Source organism: Sceloporus undulatus, chromosome 9 (assembly GCF_019175285.1).
Source record: "Sceloporus undulatus isolate JIND9_A2432 ecotype Alabama chromosome 9, SceUnd_v1.1, whole genome shotgun sequence".
NCBI classification, from domain to species: Eukaryota; Metazoa; Chordata; class Lepidosauria; order Squamata; family Phrynosomatidae; genus Sceloporus; species Sceloporus undulatus.
Window position 1 is genome coordinate 16,366,951 of NC_056530.1, and position 23,254 is coordinate 16,390,204.

Genomic DNA, 23,254 nt, shown 5'->3' on the forward strand with positions numbered 1-23,254 from the left:
GAATTCCCATCTATGCCTCTTGTCAAGCTAGGAGGGCAAGGTGCTTCTTCTGATTTAGTAGGTTATATGGAAACAGAACACCTTTGCCTCCAACCCCCACAAGTGGTCTCCATTCAAGTGTATCCTTTCATCTTAATCCTGTGGTAGTGAAAGTGGTATGCAGGCTAGATTAGAATCGGTTACATATCTTTATTTATTAATTTATTTTTATAAACTTGATTTATATTCCACTTTTTCCTGGCACTGGTCTCAAGGTTTAAAGATTAAAAACAGATATAAGCAACTATATTAAAAGTTATAATATTTTTGAAGCTCTTTATAGGAACTATAAAAAGATCATTGCCCACCAGTGGAAGGACAATAGGGAGGGGGAAGTTTAGGTTCCCCTGGAAGGGTGTGCCAAAGCCACTCAGAAGCAGCCACTCAGAAGCAATGCCTCTCCTGTCTGGGGTAAGGTGGCACCCAAAATCAAGTCAGGGACTGGAAGCCACCAATAGGGCCAAACCAAGACATTTTGTCACCTGAGGCAAAGCAGCAAATGGTGCCTCCTCATTCTGGTCATGGTGCCCAATTCCCAAGGTCTGTCAGGTTATTTGCATCTGTGGAAGAAAATTCTACAAGCATCAATCCCTTAGAAATAAAAATACATTTTTGTTTATAATTAATGATTTGCTGCCCTTTCTTGATACTCAGATCAGTTGCCTGAGGTGGCTGCCTAATTCTGGCTAATTGCAGGACTGGCCCTTTAACCAGTCAGTCAGACATCCCTGGTTTAAAAGCAATGGAGCATTGGTAAGGTTTGGGACAGAAGTGAAGGGGGAAGGGAGATTCTGTCTGGTGTGAAAAGAATTTTGGGTACATACCAATGTCTCCTCGAAGCTCCTGAGCAAGCTGGGGGTTCTTGTAGAGCAAAGCCAGACTCTGATTCATCCGTTCTTCGATGACATGGAGATGTGTGTACACCTGGAGAAGAAGAAGCCAGCATGGACCTATTACTGCCCCCAACAGAACAGAGATATGAAATTTCAGAGTTTCTAGGACCTACTGTGGGTTGCACCATTCTCTCCCCCACAAAACTGGAGGTGGCTAGAAATCCAACTCCTGTTTTAACCACATCTCTTAAAGGCAAAATACAGTGGTACCTCGGGATACGAATTACCCAGGTTACGAAATTTTCGGGATACGAAAAAATCCCATAGGGAATTATTGTTCCGGGTTACGAAAGTTTTTTCGGGTTACGAAAAAACTTCGGCGCTATTTTAAAGGGAACCGCGGTTTTCCCCCATTAGCGCCTATGGCATTTCGGCTTACGAAGGCTTTTCGGGTTACGAAAGCGGCCGCGGAACGAATTAAATTCGTAACCCGAGGCACCACTGTAGGTAAAGAGGAAGCGTTCAATGACATTTAAAAGTAAAACATGATTCCTGGAGCTTTCCAAGAGTGTTATGCTCCATTTTTTAGTGTTTACTAAGGAAAGCAATCCAGGACTGCAAAAAAAGTTGGGAAAGGAAAACATGGCCCCTGGGCTGCATGTTGACTACTCTTTTCCATAGTAAGTGTAATTACAAGGCCACAAATGGGAAGATGGATCATATGGGACAGAAGGAAGGAATTCACACCTGGAACTTCATTTGTTCAGCCTTCTCAGGATCGGCAGCAGCCACGTGTTGGTAATGGCGGAGAGTGTGGCGCTGATCTTTCTGTTCTGCCTTCACATATCTCTTCAGAGCTGCCAGGATGCGATCCGGCTGGGTCAAAGGGACAGAACATGAAACACTTTTTAGGTGAATGCTGCTCATTCCTCTCCTGTTCTCTGCTCACAGGGAACAGTCAATATTCACACTTACCTTTTCCCCATGTTTGACATCTACAGAATGTGGACTAAAGTGAAAGATGTTGCCTATATAACCATGCATCGTGAGCCATCTCCCATTTAATCATGCTCACCATCTGCATAGGTCCCCTTTCGGGGCGTCATCAACAAGCTGGTGTCTTGCTTGCCAAGTTTTGCATATGCTGTTATGACACCATTGTTTATGAAGGTAATGGTATTTAAGTGTGATAGCAGCACATAACTAAAAAGTTGACCACATTTATTCCATAGCTTTAGCCCTTCCTTAAAATCCAGGTCTGAGGTCCAAACTATTTGAGAATTAATAAGCATGCTTCCTTTATAAAATGCAGGTGTCCTTTTCTCCTGATTCAGACAGTGAACACAAGAGGAAGATTTAATCCTTTATTTCTGTACTGCTTTTGTTCCAAGGGACATAACCATTACTAGTTATGTGCCCCCAAAGTGGACTTGTAGCCAATTTGTAACAGGAAATGATGGTGGTAGGGAGGTTAGTCCCAACCTACATCATCATACACCTTGTGCAGCTGCTTTTTTTCTAAAGGAAGAGGCGTAGTTAGTCTAAGCACAATAATTAACAACACTTGCAACTTAACATGTAATTTGCCCCTGAGATACAACTTTTCAGCATTCAGCTTTTTCCACCCATAAATTATGCCAATTTCCAATGTAAGGGCAGAGCTTGGAAAGATAATTTTTGGACTATCAAATTCTCCCCAGTCAGCTCGACCATGCTGGCTGGGAGATTCTGGAGTTGCTTACCCAAAAGTAACCTTTCCAACCTCTGCTTCAGAGTTCAGCACCCTATGCAAGTGCTGTGTAGGTCATACTCCACAAAGCTTTGATCTGTATACTTTGCAGCTTACTTGCCTGGCACCATTTATGTATGAGATGCAGGACAAAAGGGATGAGCATTTTTTCTGTTCCTATATATCTGAATTTTTAGATAGTTTTATCCAGGACAATATGCTGCCTCTTTGTGAGATGTGCAAAATGGATTAGCTTGCCTCTAGGAACCATGAATAGTTTATTTCCCTGTATTCTGGCATCAACTGGTGCTTTCCTTCACACAGATAGCCATTCAAGGACATTTGGATGCATGGGAAACATTGCTATCAAGGTTACCTATATCCATAGGCATTTCAATCTCTGAAGTATGCCTGATAGCATTGTGGAAAAATGTTTGTAAAGCATAAAAAAATGGATGAGTTGCTAGGGAAAACATTCAGTAGCAAGTCAGGCTTATTATAAACTGAGCTCAAACATCTAGAGATGCCTGGATTCAATTGGAGTACAGGCAAACTTGTTGAGCTTGCAATTCTAAAACACCACCATGGACTAAAGGGAGTGAAGGCAACAGGAAATAATGGTTAAAGAGGTTACTGTCATTCGAACAAGGAATGGCTGGAACAAGCACAAAAGGGCTATTGTAGCAGGTAGAGAGAGGAACGAATGGTTTCTGCAAATTGCCAGAAGGAAGAAACAATTGCCAAGTAGTTATATGAAGAGGCAGAAGAAAGGAAAATGAACACAAGACAGGAGACATGCCTGTATCCCGCCATTACATATAGCCAGTGTGAAAGATTGAAAAGAAATGGGGACTTCAGGTCCCCACTGAGCCATGACACTCATGTCATCTTGGGCCAGTCACTCTTGGTCTGTTTGCCTCACATGTTTCAGAATTATTATAAGGATAATGGGGTGGGGGGCACACAAGAGCCACATATGCATATTTGAGCTCACTAGAGGAAATGTGTGATATAGATATAATTCATGAGTAAATTACAGAAGCCCTGAGCTGCTTTCTACTGAGCCCTTACCCAAGCTTCCCTTAATGCACTCCATCACCACACCTGGACTCACCTGGGGATTATCATTCTGCACAGCAGTCAGATAACTCTCCAGTGCTGCACGGCGATTATCGTTCAGCAGTGCCACAACACGGGCCAAATGAGTTTCCACCAGCCGCTGTCTCTCTCTCGCCACCTGCTCTTCCAGTGTCTGAAGGATGGATTGAAAGTGCTGGGAAAACAAAGAAAGTCCAGGCAAGGTTGATTGAGTTAATGAATATGCTGGTGCCAAGCAGCTGAGCTGGGATTATAGGGTGCTGCCACAACCAGGAAACCTGGGGCCTTCCAGCTGTTGTTGCAACTGAAATGCCCAGCAGCCCTTGACAGCATAGCCTATGTTGGGACCTATAGTCCCATAGCTTCTGGAGGGCCACAAGTCGCCCACCTCTGCAATATGTCTAAATGTTGATTTATATGTATTTTCTCCTCCGGTACTCAAGATGGCTTTTTAGGTTCGGGAATAAACCCACAGATCAATAGTGTTCAATGTGCATATACAGTGGACCCTCCACATTTGCTGGGTTTAGGAGTGCAGGGGAAAGTGGAAAAAAACACAAATAAAAAAAACACACTTTTTTTTAACCTGAGAGAACACATCTCTAGGAATCTCTAGGTCTGCCAGCGAAACTCTATCATCAATATCCAGATGTTGACCACAGAATCACACTGGAGGATCTACAAATGGCTACAGAAGTGCTTTCTCTAGCAATCTCTAGGTCCTCCAATATGACTCTATGATCAACTTCTGGCAGATTTGTACTGGAGGACCTAGAGATTGCTAGAAAGCATGTTACTAAAATCCATGAATAATCAATTAGAAAGCTCTAATTGAATATTCATGGTGCAGTGATTAAATGTCAGTACTGCAGCCACTCACTCAAGCCACAAGTTTGTGAGTTCAATCTCAGCCAGTGGCTCCAGGGTTGACTCAGCCTGGCATCCTTCCAAGGTTGCTAAAAAGAGTACCCAGCTTGTTGGGGGCAATTAGCTTACACATTGTAAATCGCTTAAGGTAGTGCTTAAGTGAACTGATAAGCAGTTAGAAATGTACTTGCTATTGCTATTGCTAAATCCTCAAAAATCAAAGCCACAAATGTGAGGGGCTGACTGTATAAAATTCCCAGCAGTGAAAGGAGGAACATCCTTATGTGCGTTGCTCCAACTTCAATAATTACAAAATCCAACAAAAGTCAGACCTAAAAAAGTCTCAACTCAGACCATATGTTTTTAAGTAAAAACATTAATTTTTAAATTTATTCAAGGAACTGATATCCAAAAGTTAAGATAAATTTAGAGAGTAGATTACAGTACTACAGTAAACATACATTAAAGAATATTTAAACACATAAAGATGATCCTGGGTGAAATCTTTTAAAAGAGTGCTGCAAGAACATCACAGAGATAACAGTTTAGATTTACAAGAATTCACTTGGTAACCAAATTCTACCAGAATAGTGCTAGGGAATCTCAGTGGGAATAGCATTTTACAAAGAGGCTTTCACTACCAAGGAAGCCACTTCTCTTGCACCTTGAAATATATGTAACATATAGAATTCCATAAACTACTAAAGAGGCCTCTCTTATACCTGCTGACCAAACTGACCTTGCCAGTGAGCAACTGCAGGAAGGTCCTCCAAAGCTAGTCTCAATACAGTCTTTTGCAAACTCACCTCGTTGAGGGCTTGCCGGTCTGTCTTTGGCAAATTCTTTGCTTGGTTGTCAGCCTCGGCCCATTCCTTCATTACCTGTCAGATTGGAACAAAACAATAGGTGTCAATAATATCTCTGCTAAAATGTCCACATCTCACCCTGCAACATAGCTCTGCAAATGTTATGTAGTTCTTAGTATCCATGCATCCATCTCCTGCATTTATCATATTTAAATCTTGAGGACTATCATATTAAACACTCCAAAATCTAAAGAACTTAGAAAAGTTTTATTTTTCAGTTACAACTTCCACAACTTCCCAAATTGCACCTCCAGTGGCTATTCTGGAAGTTTTGATCTAAAAAGTTAAATTTGCACCGTATCTAAATATCTATATCCTATATGGATATAGGGAAAGATCTATGACTTTGGATTTTGTCTTCTTCTATGAGGGACCAAGTCATGCTTCAAACATATAAAGTGAACTATGTATGCATTTTTTTAAAAAAAAGGGTATCCAAAAGTACAACAAGGGGAGAGGAGCCCATTAAAGACACTTTTTTCTGGGCATGCTATTGGGTCTTGGTCAGCTTTGCACTTACCTCATTAATCTGTCTCATCCGACGCTCTTCCAAGTCCATTTTGGCACGCAGAAAATTTGCATGTTCATTCCCATCTCCAGGCATTTCAAAATAAACATCCACACCATCAGTGGGGCGAGGGGTTGGTGTCACTGCAAGGGCAAGTTACTTGTTACACACACTCAATCACACACACAACCTCCCCCAAATCAATCCTCATTTAAAATAGCACACAGGCAATATCCCAGTAAAATGGAGGCTCCCCACTTTGATGAGCTATAATAGCTTGGAAAAATTACTCTTTTTGTACTACAGTTTCCAGAATCTTGAACCAGCTTGGTCATACTATCAGAGGGATTCTGAACAATGTAGTGCAAAAAGCAATATTCCCAAACTGACTACACATTGGGCAACTAGCCCATCTACACCCCTTTATGACACACACACACAACATGAAAACATTTCCCAATGTTTCATGGTACAACATTCCACAGCATAACTTGGCACCCCAGAGACATTCAGTTCTGTGCAGACTGGGGCATGAGTGCTCCTGTGTGCCCCACACTAAGGGCTGCTTTGCCTCAATGTGCATTCCCTTTTGTGTCAGGAAGAGTCAGGTTCCAAGCTGCCTCAAAACAGATATCCCATTGTGAGGAGGAGGAGAAGGAGACGTGCTCATGAGAAGCAGCTGAGCATTTCCTTCCCACCCACCCCGTTGTTGCTGACTCTAGGCATCCTTCCTTTTGTGTGCCAGCAACCATCTATCTGTCGCAGAGATTCCACCAGTTTTGCCCTTTGAAAATGCCCCAATTGATAGTGCTAACCTCACCAAATCCCACTGTTGGCTCTAGGTTTGAGGAAACGCAAACCTATTCTCTTATGAGACACTCCCATTTTTGACAGACACTGTTCACCAACTCTCTTCCCACAAATTTGATCAGCATGGTGACTCAGAGGGCAAGAAGAGTGCAGGTATACCTCTGATACTCTTGACTCATACCAAGATCTGCTCATGCAGCTGCAACAGGTGAATAGAAGTGACAGCAAGAAAGAGAAGAGGAGGGGAACTTTTGGTTTGTGAGTCTGATCTGGCCTGCAGACAGTATGGAGGAGACCCCTGTCTCAAAGTTCACCTATTCAGCCTCACATTTGAGAAGGTGACCAGTAGGAGTAAGATACTTTACATATTCAGTGACAGTAAGTAATGTGGAAATTTCTTTTGTATGCCTTTTACAATTCAGCTGGACAGGTGAGATCTCTGAATGGTGAAATTGAAAATGGGCATCGGGAAAATGAGCAGAAGGAAGAGTAAAATTATGTCTGATGATGAGAGGAAGTTGAAAGGGCAGAGCCCCAACCCCTGATATACACCTGCATCTCGAACTGACGTCAGAGGGTAATCCATTTCCTGACACCAAAACAACTCCCCTCCCCTGGTCCAGAGGGTAGCACTAATTCCTCTACTGGAGTATGGACCATGGCAGACATTCAACAAAGCTAACTGTTGCCACTGCCCTTGCCCCTCATATCTTACCTTTGACATCTTCTTCAGTTGTCTGTGTTGTAGTGGTGATGGTAGTTTGCGTGATGCTGTCATCATAATAACCTGGTTCTACAAAATAATCATCCCAGGTAGGAGGGAATGGGTCAGAATCAAGGATACTGTCTCTAGGGGTCTCCTCCCCCTCCTCTTCCTCTTCTTCCTCCACTTCCTCCTCTTCATCCATGGCCCCCGTTTCCTCTATTTCCAAACCCTCTTCTTCCATTGGCATGTGTCCTGTTAGAACCTTGTTGCTGTAGAAAAGATAATCAAATCCCACATGGAAACATCAAGGAAAACTGTGCATATAGTGGGGCTGAGGAATATGCAGATAGTGGTAAGGAGAAATGGAACGGGGAGCACTTTTTGTGGAATAGGATTAGGGTAGATTTTACCTATACAGCAATTCTTTAAGCATGAATCCAACCAGAATAGATGTTACTATGTAGGAGCTTCTCCTCAAATTTTGTATAAACTTTGTGATGCTGAATTCAAATCTGGCAGTATGTGGGGTGGGGTGAATACAGTGTGTCTTTTAGGCTCCAGATCAAGATGCACTGCATATCGAGCAAACCATGTGAGAGGGCATAGAGTAGACTCAACTCAGGAGTCATCTGCTCACCTGTGCAGGGCCTCCGCCCTCAGATGGGAGAGGATCTGAGGAGCATCAGTAGCTTGTTCCACTCTGATAGGTGGGGGACGTGAAGGGCAGCACACATACTCGACACCCCGGAAACGATCAGCCCCACAGGGAAGTAGCATGCCATAGCTATGAAGCTCCAAGTCCTCTTCGCTACAGGCCTGGAAATAAAACGTGAACAACATCAGAATGCTGCTCAGTGACACACACTATCTTAGTTTGGATACTGGGCTCAAGGTAACCATAGCTAAGAACTGATACAGTTGCTCAGTTTTAATCAGAGTATTAAAAGGTTACTTTTGGTGACCCACAATCCCAATGTTCCCCAGAAAGCAATAAATGTTTTGGGTCTCTGTCTGATTTACATAGGGAGGGGGACTAATGGCATTTAGCAATAATTAGTGTCCAAAGCCATTTGTTCCAAGTAACAATACAGGTTGAGCCTCCCTTGTCTGAAATGCTTGGGACTCAAAGTGTTTTGGGTTTCAGATATTTTTTTTTAATTTGCAATACCTATATTTGCATATACATACATATTGAGATATCTTAGAGATGGGACCCAAGTCTAAACACAAAATTTGTTTATGTTTCATATACACATTATACACAAAGCCTGAATGTAATTTTATACAGTATTTTAATAGGTTTGTGCATGAAACAATGTTTGTGTATACTGAACCATCAGAAAGCAAAGGTGTTACTATCTCAACCACCCATTAAAGACATTTTGGAATATATTGGATGTATTACATTTATATTATATGCAGACATGGTTTATAAATTGGTGTTGATACATATTCTGCTTTAAAACATGATTTGACATTCTTTCTGAAGGTAACCAATGCTCACTGAGTTCAATAAAGACGTTAAGAAGTTTGTATCAAAGAAACCCAAAATCTGCAATAAGGAAAAGCAAGGTCTTTGGTAGAAATTAGGCATATTAAGCATAGTTCACTGGACTTGATATGGTTTACATTGGCTTTCCCCAACTTTGTGTCTTCACATCCCTTCCTGACTTTAGCAGTGCTGGCTTGGGATCATGGTAGTTGAAGTAAACAGATTTGAAAAGCAGTATTATTTATTGTGTTTCTGCTCTTCACAGGGAGAGAGGATCAGGAAATTTCTTAAGGTGCTCCAACTTGAGTCAGTACTACATTTTAAATTTTTTTTGTGTGCTAGTATTGAACTGCAACACACCACAGAAAAAGTAAACAAACAAATAAACAAACCAATTTCTAGCATCCCACACTTGGAAATGGCTACAATGGTTCAAATCATTTCAACTAAAACTTGATCCTGCTTCTGGTGTAAATGCTTTTATGGTGCACTTTTGTCACATCTGAAGAAAGCATGGGAGAGCCTTCATTTCCCCCTCCAGTGCAATTTGCTTTCAAACACATGCAGGTATCATTTTCTCTGTATGCCAGCATGCCCTTCAAAGAACTTATGATCCCTCACCTCTTTGGCCACACTATGCCAATACAAGTAGGTCTCACATGAGTCCATCTTCTCTTGATGTAAGAATTTGCACTTGTCAGGCACAAGGAGGGCTTCACTCACAAACTCACCCACTGTGGAAAAGAAGAGCATGCAGATATCAGTTACACTGTTAATTACATTTTATCATACTTCTTCTGCAAGGGCTTCAGAGTAGTTTACCAGTTCTTTTGTTTTATTTTTACAATAACCTTGTAAGGCAGGATATGTCAAGACAGAACAAATAATTCCTTAATGAATGTTGTAGCCAAGTGGGGAACTTAGACTCAAGTGTCGCTAATCCTAGCCTAATATTCTGACCCAATGATGGGGGATCTCCAGCAATTGACAAATTATAGTTTGCATCATCTTGACTACTGGCCAAGTTGATTGGATTGATGATAATTGGTATCCAATAACATACTGAAAACCACCCCAGCCTAAATGGAACTATAGTCTGACTCAAGGGGAGGCCATTTAATGTTGATTCTGTAGTCTTTCTGTAGCTGTTTTCCTCAGAAATAAAGGCTCCTGCCACACTACAGGGATCCAATATGATGTAGTGGTTTGAACATTGGAGAACAGGTTTTGAATCCTTGCTTGGCCATAAAAACCCCACAGGGCAACCTTAGGCAAATCACACTCTCTCAGCCTCAGAGTATGGCAATAGCAACCCCCCCTGAAGAAACTTGCCAAGAAAACTGTAGGGTTGCCATGTGTCAGAAATGATTTGAAGGCAAATTACACACACCACACTACAGAATTCATGGCATTGAGGTGGAATGAGAACACTGCTCTTGTTGCCTCTTTGGTGGTTCTTCCACGACCTGTACTTACCCAAACATTGATACGGCACCACAATATGCTGATGGCCTTTGCATCTGGGCCTCCCCTTTTTGCACCAGTTGTCAATTGTGACTGGCTGGGTGCCCTCTACAGCATTGGTTATCTGCAACTCTGGATACACCTGAAGGGAAGGTCATGACAGGAGTCAATGGGGGAAGGAGGCAGCTCTAGTTGTAAACATTGATAAGCTGGCACCAATCATGGCAATCGCCACATCCAGTGCCCTCTCCCAGCAGAGTCCAAAATGGAAGACAGATGCCCTGATCCATATAAACAAACCAGTTCTATCAGTTTTTTTTCTCCACCATGAGCAGATCTTTTGTAAAGTTAATGGGTCTTGATTTCCTCTTCAAGCCCAAGGCACCCTACAATTCTTTGCATTAAAACAAAGTTAGCTCAAAACAGCGCATTGCTGTTAGGAAATTCTCCCCATGGGATATAAGGGTTGCAGCTAAACTCAGAGGAGATATAAATGCTGTATGGGCTTCCTATTACCAACCCTGTTTGTCAAAATGTCCCAGTGTTTTCATCCTGAAAAGCTAGGCTCCACTATATTACTGGATAGGTCATTCTCCCTTTTCACTTGGAATAACGCTCATGCTTCCCTCTGCTTGAGATGCCTGTAATACCTGGAATTCCTAACTAGCCTCTCATCCATACACTGGACTGGTCTATGCCTGCTTAGTTTCAGAGAGGGAACTAAAAGCAAGCTCCTCCATATTATTCTGGTCTTTACTGGGGCACAACAGTAAACATCCTGAGGTTTGCATGTATGGCAGTTTGTGAAAGTACAAATGACATGGATTTCACTTCCAAAAATGAGAGAAAAGTTCTGAAGAGGCCTTATCAAAGGAATTAATAAGGAAGGCACAGGGTCCTCACAGCATGATAGAACCAAACAATCAAGTAAAAAAGTAAGTGCAGCAGAAGGGAAGTCTATAGTGCAATTTGTTGCCTGAAGTAGAAAAATTCCAGAATTATGCCCTCCTGCTCTTGTGGAGTTAAGGCTTTAATAAGACTTGTAGAAGAAACTGGAGAGTTCCATGGGCGATCTCTCATGCTGACATGCTTAGGTGCACCCAAAAAATCCACCACCGAAGAGACTGTCTAGCCATTGTTAAATGCCTTGTTAAAGCCATGTCTGAGAAAGAGAGGCAAGATGCACTAACAGCATTGTAAAACCTTTGAGTTGAGGCAGACATGCTGTTGGATGCATTCTGACTTCAAAGGTTTTTCCCCTCAAGAATGGCTATCAGGTTCCTTTTTTGTTTGCAATCCCTTACATGATATGGCTTTTTCTCTTGACTTAAATGCTGTTCTATCTTAAAGGGTTGTTGTAAAGATTACAGCATGTAAATTTAAGTGATGTGTTTTGAATATTGAAAATGCTGTACAAATGCCCAATACTTATTACCCTGATATAGCAGATGGAATTGTAAGGTTGAGAGGAAATTGCTATGATAAGACTGCATAGTCAATTTGTTTCAGAAGTGAGATTAAAAAACTGAAGATGTCCTGGCTTGCAACTCAGCCTCTTGTCTACTACATTCTACCTGATCCTACATACTTATGTAAGAGTTTTTGAGTGTGCATATGTGCGCATGAGCACATGCATGCATGTGGAGACGGGATGACACCGCCAATATATTCACAATGAGGATGGTATTTGTAGTGATAGTGGTACTGTCTGATGCTGGTGTTAAGCATTCGTAAGACAGCAGCAGACTGGACTCTAGTTGGAGCAATGATTTATTTTAAGTGGTGCAGATATGCCAGAGAAAGGCACAGTGCTTGTTGTATGTGTGAGTGGGCATGAGAAAGGGGGGGATAGGTACTTTGAGGGGCTTAGCATCACTCCGTTTCAGATGGAATTTGCAAATCCTTAAATCATGAGCGCATGACCCATTGTTTGTATGTAGACAGTTCCTGTATCTAACCCATTCATGCCAATAACAATTTCCAGGGAGGAAACCATATCACATCTATTGCTGAAAAACCAAGGAAGAGTCTGATGACACCTTAAAAACTAACTAATTTTATTTGGTATAAGATTTCAGTGGTTGTCTTGATTACTTTCATGGCTATGATCTATGAAAGACTATGCAGCAATAAAATCTGCTAGTTTTCCAGGAAGCACAAGGCATTTGGTTGTTCATGCCAATAGTGTAAGTCTGGGAGTTCTAGTACACAGCAGTGAACCTGGATATCTTGGTATATAGGGAATGCAGTGTGCACAGAGATAATATTTCAAAGATGAACTGAGATTATAGATTATTTTCTCATCTGATGTGTTTTTAGCCTGCCTTTCATTCAAGGACCTGGGAGATGTGCATGTAGAGTGTCCAGGTAGGCCTTGCATCCAGGTACCTAATCTGCTTCACTGACTGATCCGTTTCTGACACTTCCAGTTACAAAAAGGGCCAAGATGTGGTAGGTGTAGTGAAGCAGACCACTCACTGTCCAAATTCCCTGGAAGCTCTTGTCAAACAGAGTAAGCAACACTGGCCTAAACAGATACAGAATCTGAGCTAGATTAAGGCAGTGTTCCTGATTCCATCAGGTGCCACCAGACTACTGGGACATGGCTTTAGAACTGAAGCAGATTTAACATTGGTAGATCAAGCAGATACTGTACAGCTATACCAGAAGTTAGATCAACAGCATGGGGAATGTCATGATTTTATCCAGATGGCCATGTTAATTTGTCTCAGGATAAAAATGGTTAGGGTGGGGGACAAAAGAGAGGAATTTTATGGTACCTTTAGGATGAAAACATTTATTCTAGTATGATCTTTTAAGGATGATAACCTATTCAGACCATAACTACACATGCAGTTAATGAGTACTGGACAGAAATTTTACAACTGATTTCCAAGATCACTAAACAAAGTTTACAATTATCACCATTCCTGCTCCTGTTCTTCATTTTTATGAATGAAAATGGCAGATAATAACAACAGAGCGAGAGACTTACACTCTGGATTGACCTTTCATAAGATTTGGCACCCATTTATTGAATACACCCAGCAAGATTTAGTCTCTAGACATCCCCCAATTTTAGCTACATTTTTATGGAAAGATGTCTTTCAGGATCCTTGAATACACCTTTTATCTATAATTTTCAGGGCCTTATCTGGATTATTGTTTTTATTGTTGTTTTGGTTACAGTGTTGAACTAAATAAGGTGTGAGAGGTTAAGGCTCTAGTCTTCAATGAGCTACAAAACTCATTGGCTGCTCATGCTCTGCCAGAGCTACCTCACAGGGTTGTTGTGAGGGGGGAATGGGAAAGTGGAGAGCTTTGTACACTGGTATCATCTCACTATAGTAAAGAAATGAATATAACTAACTAAATAAAATGAATACATAAACCAGGCATTGGGTCTGAGTAAATGTGGTAATGTGGGTAAGCAGGAACAGAGGTGAGTTGAAGAAATTAAGGTGGGGATGGGAAGAAGAGGGCTTTAGTGAGAGTAGTCTGTGTTTTTACGAAGGCAGACAGATGAAGTCTGTGGTACCTCCTGGCAGTAGCTTCGGATCTCCTCAGTAGTTCGGAAGCAGGTGTGAGTGCCGGAGGCATCAGGCTCCCAGCGCCCTGTCTGTACATTGAGATGCAGGACCAGTTTTCCACAGAACATGGCCACTTGGGGAGTCCCAAGGGCCGGGCCAAGGGCTGCTCCCATCCCCTGCAACACACAAGAGGAGGAGAAATGGTCAACCAATGTGCTCCATAAAAACACCAGACACAAGGGTCACCTCACACAGGGCCCTTCTGCAGCTCTTGTTTGCAAATGGGAAGGGAGGACTCAGGTGCCTGTCCAGACCTTGGATGAAAGGGGGTTCTCTGACACACTCACTCCCACCCCAGGCCCCAAATCTTTGCAGCAACCTGGCTTTTTATCACTCCCCATCCTCCCTTTCCCCCCTCCCATATTTAGTTGCACCACCTCTCTCTTTTTATCCTCCTCCTCGGCAACCACAGGGATGTTGTTGCTGTGGTAACTGCTCCCCATGGAGTTGCCAGATCTTCGCTGTTGCCATGGAGACCAGCTCCCAAATGGAAATTAATACTGCATCACCAGCCCCTCCCTCAGCAATTTCTCATCTTGGCCCAGTCCCACCAGCCAGCCTTTCTTCGCTTCCCTCTTCAATATTTCCTCCTCGCTCTCCACAAATCTTTCCAGATTCCCATTCATCCCTCTCCCAGTGTCCATCCTCCAATTCATTCCATCCCTCACTTTCCCACATACAGTAAGTACTTCAACCTTTTCACTGTGTGCTACCACCAAAGGTAGGCTCACACCTTTCTTCACTGCTGGAACCTACCATCCTGAGATACAGACATAAGAGATGGAGAAGCAGGTGGCTCCCTTCCACCATCAAAAGGCCAGGGCCTAGGCTGCTGGACATCATTGCACAAACAGCTGCCTGGCTTGGGATGGATGATAAATCTGTTTTCATAATTTTCCCTGCCTGACCCAGAGAGCAAACATCGACCCATTCACATTGCATGCTCAAGGTAGCAAATCAGAAGGCAAGGTTAAGGGACAAAAAACCCCAGACCCAGAGTGGACAAATAAGCCAAGACTAAAGCCATGGTAAGGCTGGGAGGAGTTACGGAAGTCAAAAGATAGAAAAACAAGTGGCGGGCATGATGCTGGCTGCAGGCCAAGGATGGGAGCCAGTCAAGCCAACGGCTGAGAAAACACAAGAGGAGAGCTTGTTTGAAGGGTAGAGGCCACAGCAGCACCTGAGAACAAGTCTGGCATGCAGCTGAAAAGAGGACTGGAGGGTTGGGTACTGTGGGAGACCACAGGCGAGCTGGAAATAGGGTTTGGCACAGGGTAGCAGAGTGGCAACAAACCTGCAAAATGTATGTGCGTTTGTGTGTACCACTCCCACTTTCCCTGCAGTCCAAGGCAGTTCTGGCTGAATTTAACTCTGGAGTCTCACCATTTCCTGCCTCTGGTTGATGAGCAAAAGTGATAGTCTGAATACTTTAAATGCAAAAGGGAGGGGGGATCTTCCCAGCCCCTGCCTCCTGCAATTTGCCCATTAAATAAGAGATGGGAAAGAAATGGGGCAAAGGAAGAGGGTAACAGGTAAGGGCATCTATATCAGATACGTATGGGGCCTCCATTTTCTCCTCTGGGTTGGAGGAAATAGACTAAGCACTCTGTATGTGTGTGTATACATACATACATAAGGGGGAGGACAATAGAGAAGTGAGCCTGGATTAAGTTGGATCCCGTGGCTAAGCTGGTGCTCTGAGCGATTAAGCAGCTGCTGCAATTTGGTTGAAGGCTGACCTCCCTCCAGGCCAGGGTGGAAGTTATAGACATCAAACACCGAGGGAGTGGGGGAAGAGGTTAAAGAAGAGAGGAGAAAAAAGGGGCTGGGTTGCTTCTCGGATCCAGCACATTGCTTAAGAACCTGGGGTGTGCACAGGGTGGTGGTGAGGATGGATGAATGGCAACAAAACAAAGCGTTTGCTGGGGAATGAAAGCCAGAGCGGCATGGAAGTAGTTAATTGGCACCAGGATTAATAAATGCAGTGCTAATCCCCCTCCTCTCCTGCTCCCTCTGCACAGCACTTAGCTAGATGAGATAGAAGGGAGGGGAGAGGAAGCGTCCACCTGTTTTCCCTTCCCACTACACCACAAGGATCTCTTAACTGGGGTAGGAGGGTGGGGAGATGGCACTGCAGAAAAAAGCAAGGGAGAAGCAAGGTGTTGGGGATAGTGCAAAGGAGACTGTGGCTACCCCAGCCCTGGTTTGTAGGATGACGCTAGCAAGAGAACTAATGCAACCCCATGAGAGGTAGACGGTGGGGGGAGAATGGGAAAGGGAGATGGGAAAAGCTTATCATGTTTTCTTTATGCTCTCGCCTGAAACCCATCCCTTTCCTCCCTCCATCTGATTCAGGCTGCTCAATGCATCATCTCCAGCCCCAGCTGGCTGTGCTGAGATGGAGGAAGGATGGGCTCATTGCCAAACAAGGAACAGCAGGGGTGCAGGGATGGGCCAGCAAAAAGGGGAAAGATAATAGTAAGTCAACCCCAAATTTGGGGGCAATATTACCCTCCAGGGAAGGGGTTTGATAAAGTTACTAGTGCTTGCTTCAGACTGGATTAGACCCTGGATTATGTCCCTTTCTCAAACCTGCACAGAGGGCAATTCTTCCAGGTTATGCTTTTAAGCAAGACTTCATTCAATTGAACAGACTGCAAAGATAGACAAAGACCACCATAAAACAGAAATGGCAGCAGATAAATGTCATTGTGAGGAGTTAATCTGAGGCATCCACTATGGCATGCTTTACCTCTAGGCCCAGCAAGAAGCAGGGTGAAGGATCTTCGAGGGGTTGATTCTCTGGAATACCAACAGGATGAATTTTTCTCCAGCCCCATCACACTAAAGAGTTTATCACACAGGGTGAAATTGGAAGCTTAAAGGGGGGTTTATCACGTGAAAATCACACAATTACTATAAAAGTATGGTTAAGATCTTCATATACAGTGGTCATTATCCTGGGAATAAGCAGGGAATAACCAAGCAATAAACAGCAACAAATCATTCACGAGATTTTCCTGTGAATGATTTGTTGCTGTTTATTGCCTGGTTATTCCTGGGTTAATGACGTTTGAATAGCTTTTGATCGCGACGGCGTGTGAAAACCTTTATTGTGAATGTACATAATTGCGCAATTTTGACGAGATATTCCCGGAATAATGTTACTTTAATCAAGACATTGTGCGAAAATCTTAATTATGAATGTGTGATTTTCATGGGATAAACCCTATTTACACTTCCAATTGTCCCTGTGTGATAAACTCCTAAGAACGGCAACAATACATTTAGAAGAGACACTAGTGGCCATTCAGACCAAACTCCTCACAATGCATAAAAGGCCACTTCCATCTCCTATACTTTAATTATGTCCTGATTAAGCCAAATCAAAAGATCCAAAGGTGGCAAGAGTTTTGGGCCTTGGTAGGCAAGGTACTCCAAAACTCCTTTTAACCATTCCTGAGATATTACGACATCAAAAGGAAAACGATGTCAGGCCCATTTGGCCTCTTTCCTAAAAAGATCATAAGGACTGCCTTGTTGGGACATCAGCCAATGCCATATTGAGCCCAGGATCCTGGACCAACCGAATGCCATAGAAGTTCTCAGGTGGCACATGATGCCACAGACTTGCTCTACCATTTGTCGCCATTCTCCAGCAACAAGGTACACTGGCTCCATTCATGGAGGCTCCATTTGGCTTCTCACTACTAATGACTACTGACAAGGCTGGCAAAAAATGTTGCAGTATGCAATGTTTCATTATTCAGAGCTGTATAGTCAGCTATGCCCTCTTTCAGGATATTCCATCCTATGCCTGTCCCCACAAACTCTCAGCACTCTCTGGTCACCAAGCATGCTTAGCTTTCCTTCTTTCATTTGGCTGTTCAGAAGGACTCACCCACTTAGGTTTTTTTCCCCTTAATGTGGAGTTGTTTTGAATAATTCTGCTAGATTTGGGGATCCCCTGGAGCCTTCTGGCATCTCGCTATATGGATGATATCATTTTGGCTGCAGAAGGATCATCCCCCAAGAGAATGAATTTGCTAGGATAAACCTATCTTCTGTTAATCCATTCAAAACCAGTAGTCATTATCATCATACAAAAATACAATCAAAATCAACTTTCTGATGGTGCAGAGTTAAGGTTACAGGTCCTGAAAGCTTGTAAATCATGGGGCCTGAAGGAAACCATGCCCTGTTTGAGAGCATGTGGGTGGGAGTGGAGGAGGGTATCATGAAGATGATTACCGCTTGGCTGCCGTCAAAAGGAGGTATTGCCAATCTGCCCCTTATGTTGGCTGGGCTATATAGCATTGTAAAATTTGTCATCATTGCAAACACAACTAGAGCTGATCTGATGCAAGAGGACACCCCCACCTCAACTATCAAAGCTGCAGACCATTTTTCCCAAGCAGCAGAGCAAGAAAACAGAAAGCCAAATCCCCCAACCCTGAGACATCCCAGCGACCGCACACACCCACAAACACCAAGGTATTCGAGACAAACTAGGTATAGAGTACCAAGCATTCTCTTTCCAGAGAGCCTAGAGAAGAAGGCAGGGTGATATTCCTGCACCGCGTTTATGATATCCATCATTTTATACTGCAGTGTGGGTCTAAGAAAACTGAAGCCTATTGAGCATCTGTGCGCTGGGGGTAATTCTTGGAGTCAGAAATATTTGTAGCCTCTATTCAATGGTTTGTGGAAACTACTCTGAATAACAAGGCGCTGAAGTGGGGTAGCCTAGTTGAAGAGTAGGCCCCAATCCAAAGCCCCAGTAGCTTTGGATTGGGAGAGAGGAGGCAGTGGGCTGTGGCTGACAATGAAGCCTTCACCACATGCAAAGAGCTCCTGTCCCCTCCCCTTAACACTGAAACAGGGGTAACAGCCTCTGGATTTATCTGGAGTAGAGGACCTACGTTTTCCCATTTATACTGCCTCTCTGAATAGGTAACCTGAAATATGGTTACAGATGCAGGACGCAGCAGCTAGGACAAGGGAAGATATGGTACAAGCTAGCCTAGCTTTGAAGTTATCGGTCTGAGAAACCACAGAGGGTGGCACTCTTGACAGCACAGATGGGAGGAATCCAGGCAGCGCCAGGCACGGTTTAGCCCCTGCTAGGCTCTCCCTGCCAAGTGGATGAGGCAAAACTATGCAGGCCTCATCCTAAAAGGAGGGAGGGCATCTGCTCTCATTTCATGCTTGTCTTCTGAGGCTTTGGCTTCCTTGTCCCTCCTCACTGTGTCCGATGGATAAATCAAAAGGATTGCTCCTGTTGGAGTGGATTGACAATTTTGACGGGTGCTCTGTTCCTCTACCCCAGGGGCATCTCTTCCCTAAGGCTGAGTGTCTCAGGCAGTGTCTCAGGCATGGAAAGCCACAAAGGGTTGCCCTTGTCTTGTTTTTGTTGCATTTTACTTCTATGCCCAGACGCTGGTGGGATTACCTGCGTCCGGTGTCAAAACAACCTGGCCAGTTTGAAGCTGACCGCTTTCATGGCCAGCACCCATATTTTTTGGTGGGGTTTTTGGGCCATGTGGCCATGTTCTAGAGGAGTTTATCCCTGATGTTTCACCAGCATCTGTGTCTGGCATCTTCAGAGAATGAATCTGGCCAGTCTTGGTCCCTGTGCTTTTGGGCTTCCAGGGGAAGGTGGCACCTTGGCTGGCAAAAAGTCTTGGGCCACTAACTTTGCAGGTCAAGGGGAGTTAGTGTCTGGAGGGCATCAAGCCATATCTGGAGGCAAGATGTTTGCAGTACCAGGTGTGTGGCTGTGTAAAGCTTTAACTCTTTTCTGGCTCAAGGCTATGGAATTCTGGGAGTTGGAGTATATTGTGGGGTCTAAAGAGGACCTTGGCTCAAGGCTATGGAATTCTGGGAGTATGTTGTGGGGTCTAAAGAGGACCCTGGCTCAAGGCTATGGAATTCTGGGAGTGGGAGTTTTGTTGTTGGGCTCAGAGCAGACCCTGGGTCAAAGGCTATGGAATTCTGGGAGTTGGAGTACATTGTGGGACCCAGAGGGGACCCTGGCTCAAGGCTATGGAATTCTTGGAGTGGTAGTATGTTGCGGGGGCGGGCCCACACCCAACCCCAGCTCCCAGAATTCCATAGCCTCGAGGCAGAAAAGAGTTAAAGCAGGGGCAAAGCGGGTTACTCCTCCATGGTGGATGCAGCCCTGCCCAAGACAAACAAGGCAGAGGACACCGTCTGTGGCTTACCACGCCGACCCACCCCTGGCTCTGTGGGGGATTAGAGGGGCAGAGGCAGGGTCGAAAAGGCCCAGGATCCCCCCTTTGGCTGCCTCCATCCTGCTGCGCCAGGAAGCCCCCAAAGCCCTGCTGCAAGAGAGAGCTGCGCAGAGGAGGAGGAGGATGCTGAGGGTGGCTCCTGGGCGCTTACATAAAGGCAGGCGAGAGGGGCACAGAGATGAAGCCCAACCCTTCCCTCCCTCCCTCCGGGGTCTCTTCCTCCCTGGCTTCGCAGTGACCTTGGGGCCCCACCTGAGCCCCCCTCCCTGGGCAGAGGAGGAGGAGGAGGCCCCTCTCCTCCTCCTCCTCCTCCTCCTCCTTCTTGGGCTCACCTGGGTGTTGGCTGCCTCCCCGATGGAGAAGCCTAGGAGCAGCAGCAGAGGCGCCGCCAAGAGGAGGCTGCGCAAGGCCAGACTAGGGGCGCATCCCAGCGCCTGGCTCCCCTCAGCCATGGCTCTCTCTCTGGGTCTCGGTCTCTGTCTCTGCTCTGAGGGCGGTTCCCAGGGGTCTCTCTCTTTCCCTGGCAGCAGCTCGAGGGAGAAGAAAGGAGGCTGGGAAGGATGCAGGGACCAGAGGAGGAGGAAGAGCTGGGCTGCTGCTGCTGGTGGTGGCGGTGCCTCAGTCTCAGCGCCAGGCTCCCAGCTGGGCTCTGACAGGAGGAGGAGGAGGAGGAGGAGGAGGAGGCCCGACGCAGCCGCAGCCCTCCTTCCTCTCCCCGCCCCTCATGGCAGACCCGCCCCTCAGCTGCGCAACGCCCTCCAAGAAGAGGAGGAGGAGCCCCAGGCAGAGGAGGAGGAAGGCCACTAGGCCAGGGGCAGTGGTCACTCCTGGCCTGGCTCACTCACTCCTTCCTCTCATGTCACACACCAGGCAACCCAGTGTCACTCCATGCCCTCACAGTCACCTTCAAAATGGCAACCAATGTTGCCAGTGGGATACTAGGCCGTGACAAGAGAAGTCCGTTCGCTGAGGGGCGCAAGGCCCCCGCGAATACGGAAAAACCCACAAATAACACGGTTTTTTTAACCCGAGGGGATACTTCGCTAGGAATCTCTAGGTCACTAGTTGCCAAGCTGTGGGTCAGGACCCCTTTGGGGGTTGAGTGACCCTGTCACAGGGGCGGCCTAAGACCACTGGAAAACACATTTGCGTATAGCAGTGAAAATAATTTTATGGCTGGGGGTCACTGCAACATGAGGAACTATATGAAAGGGTCACGGCATTAGGAAGGTTGAGAACCATTGCTCTAGGTCCTCCAGACCGGTGCAACTCTGTGGCCGACATCTGACACGCTGACCATGCAACTGCGCTGGAGGAGCTCCCAAGGCCTAGTGGGGTGTCCTCTCTAAGAATCTCTAGGTCTCTCAGTGCAACTTTTAGTTGAAGTTGACCGTAGAGTTGCACCAGAGGACCTAGATATTCCTAGTATTAATCAAATCCATGAATAATCAAATCCGTAAATATCAAAGCTGCAAATATGGAGGGAGGAGTGTATAATGTCTAGTCCAGTGGTTCTCAACCTTCCTAATGCCGCAACTCTTTAATACAGTTTCTCATCTTGTGGTGACCCCCAACCATAAACTTGCAGTGTCTCGGTTCCTAAGACTTGTCCAGGAAAGCAGCGAAATGGCGGATAAAGCCAACTTAGTTCTCAAACAAACAAACCCCCAGATAGCAGAATTAGTGCAAGCAACACAATCTTGGCAATTCAAGGCAGTATCAGCAGAAGGATTACCAAAAGAATTGTCAAACAGTCCGAGATTCAAGGTATCAGATAGGCAGGTCGATAAGGCAGACGATAAGGTCAAGGGTTCTGGATAATCAAGATAGTCAGCAGTCTAGAAGCAAGGGTTTGTTCCAAGAAGCCATAGGAGCCAAAAAGGTTAGATAAGCATGGTATAGATTGCCGAAAAGCGGTGTAGAAGCACCGGTATTAGGGTAGGGAGTGCACACCATCTATATGCTCCCTAACCCTAATACGTACCGCCAGCAGCATAATGGTGGCGCCCTGTGTACACAGGCGCTGCCATTATGATGTCACGGCTGTGCCTCATCCAAATGATGCGGCACGGGCAAGATGTGTCGCGCTGTGTCGGGCTGCTTGTGGCAGTCTAACAGTGGCACTGGAAGGGTGCCTTGTTCCTGCAGCCACCAAATGGCTGAAGAAACAGCACAAGGGAGAAAGGGGCTGAGCAGGTGGCCCTTTTCTCTCCTGGCTGTGGCTCTTGGGGTGTCCTGGGGCATGAAGCCCCAAGGACACCCCTTTTCGGGACCAGGGAGAAGCAGCATTTTCCACTTCTCCCTGGTCCCGAAAAACGCCAGATTGAGGCCTTTGGGGCTGCCGTTGTGGCTGCCCTGGCCCCAATCCGTGCCTGAATGGAGCGGCTGCAGGCCACCCCAAAGGGGCGGTCTGTATCCCACCATAATCATACATGCTCCAGCTGCCTAAATAGGCAAACAGCAAGCATTCAGGTGTGTCTGATTACAAATGCAATTCTGATAAAGCAGAATTGAAAGGTACTATTACTTCCCTTGATCTGAAGTCAACTGAAGTCAACTATCCTGTCGTTTCAGACAGGGCTTTTCCAGTTCTGTCTACAGATACCAAGAATTCAACTCGGGCCATTTTAGGTGCAGAGCATGTTCTCTACTGCTAAGCAACTTTCCCAAGGACATGGAAAGGTGCAATGTTTTTCTGCTTTTGATCATCTGTGAAGCTCAGAATAGTCAGAGGGATTAATTCCCCAGATGTCTTCTGGGTCTGGGATGGTGGTAGTGGTTTTATGCATGCTATGATGCTGAAATTTGGAAGCGTTTGGAAAAGTTGCTGCTTCTGCATGCCTCCGAAGCACAGGATAAGGTCAAAGATGCTTTATGACATGTGTGTTACTGGCAAGCTGGGAGGTGCCCTTGTAGCTTCCTACTCACATGGTTTCATGCTGGCAATTTTTTTCATCCTTTTCTTTTATATTTAGCCTCATCTTGCCAGCTTGTCATG

At 45.1% G+C, this 23,254-nt stretch overlaps 1 protein-coding gene across 2 annotated transcripts in view; it reads right to left on the reverse strand.

Moving 5' to 3' along the window:
• Positions 1–20,915, reverse strand: part of APLP1 (amyloid beta precursor like protein 1) — a 40,525-nt gene extending 19,610 nt beyond the window's left edge. For both annotated transcript variants that reach the window (XM_042439939.1, XM_042439938.1), the window contains exons 1-11: positions 20,589–20,915; positions 13,951–14,118; positions 10,425–10,554; positions 9,570–9,682; positions 8,094–8,272; positions 7,466–7,725; positions 5,953–6,083; positions 5,373–5,447; positions 3,716–3,874; positions 1,620–1,748; positions 864–963 (exon numbers count right to left, since the gene is read on the reverse strand). In XM_042439939.1, the coding sequence (XP_042295873.1) occupies positions 864–963; positions 1,620–1,748; positions 3,716–3,874; positions 5,373–5,447; positions 5,953–6,083; positions 7,466–7,725; positions 8,094–8,272; positions 9,570–9,682; positions 10,425–10,554; positions 13,951–14,118; positions 20,589–20,708 (1,564 nt within the window). In that variant the 5' untranslated portion in view covers positions 20,709–20,915. The remainder of the gene's footprint in view (positions 1–863; positions 964–1,619; positions 1,749–3,715; positions 3,875–5,372; positions 5,448–5,952; positions 6,084–7,465; positions 7,726–8,093; positions 8,273–9,569; positions 9,683–10,424; positions 10,555–13,950; positions 14,119–20,588) is intronic.
• Positions 20,916–23,254: the final 2,339 nt, after the last annotated feature.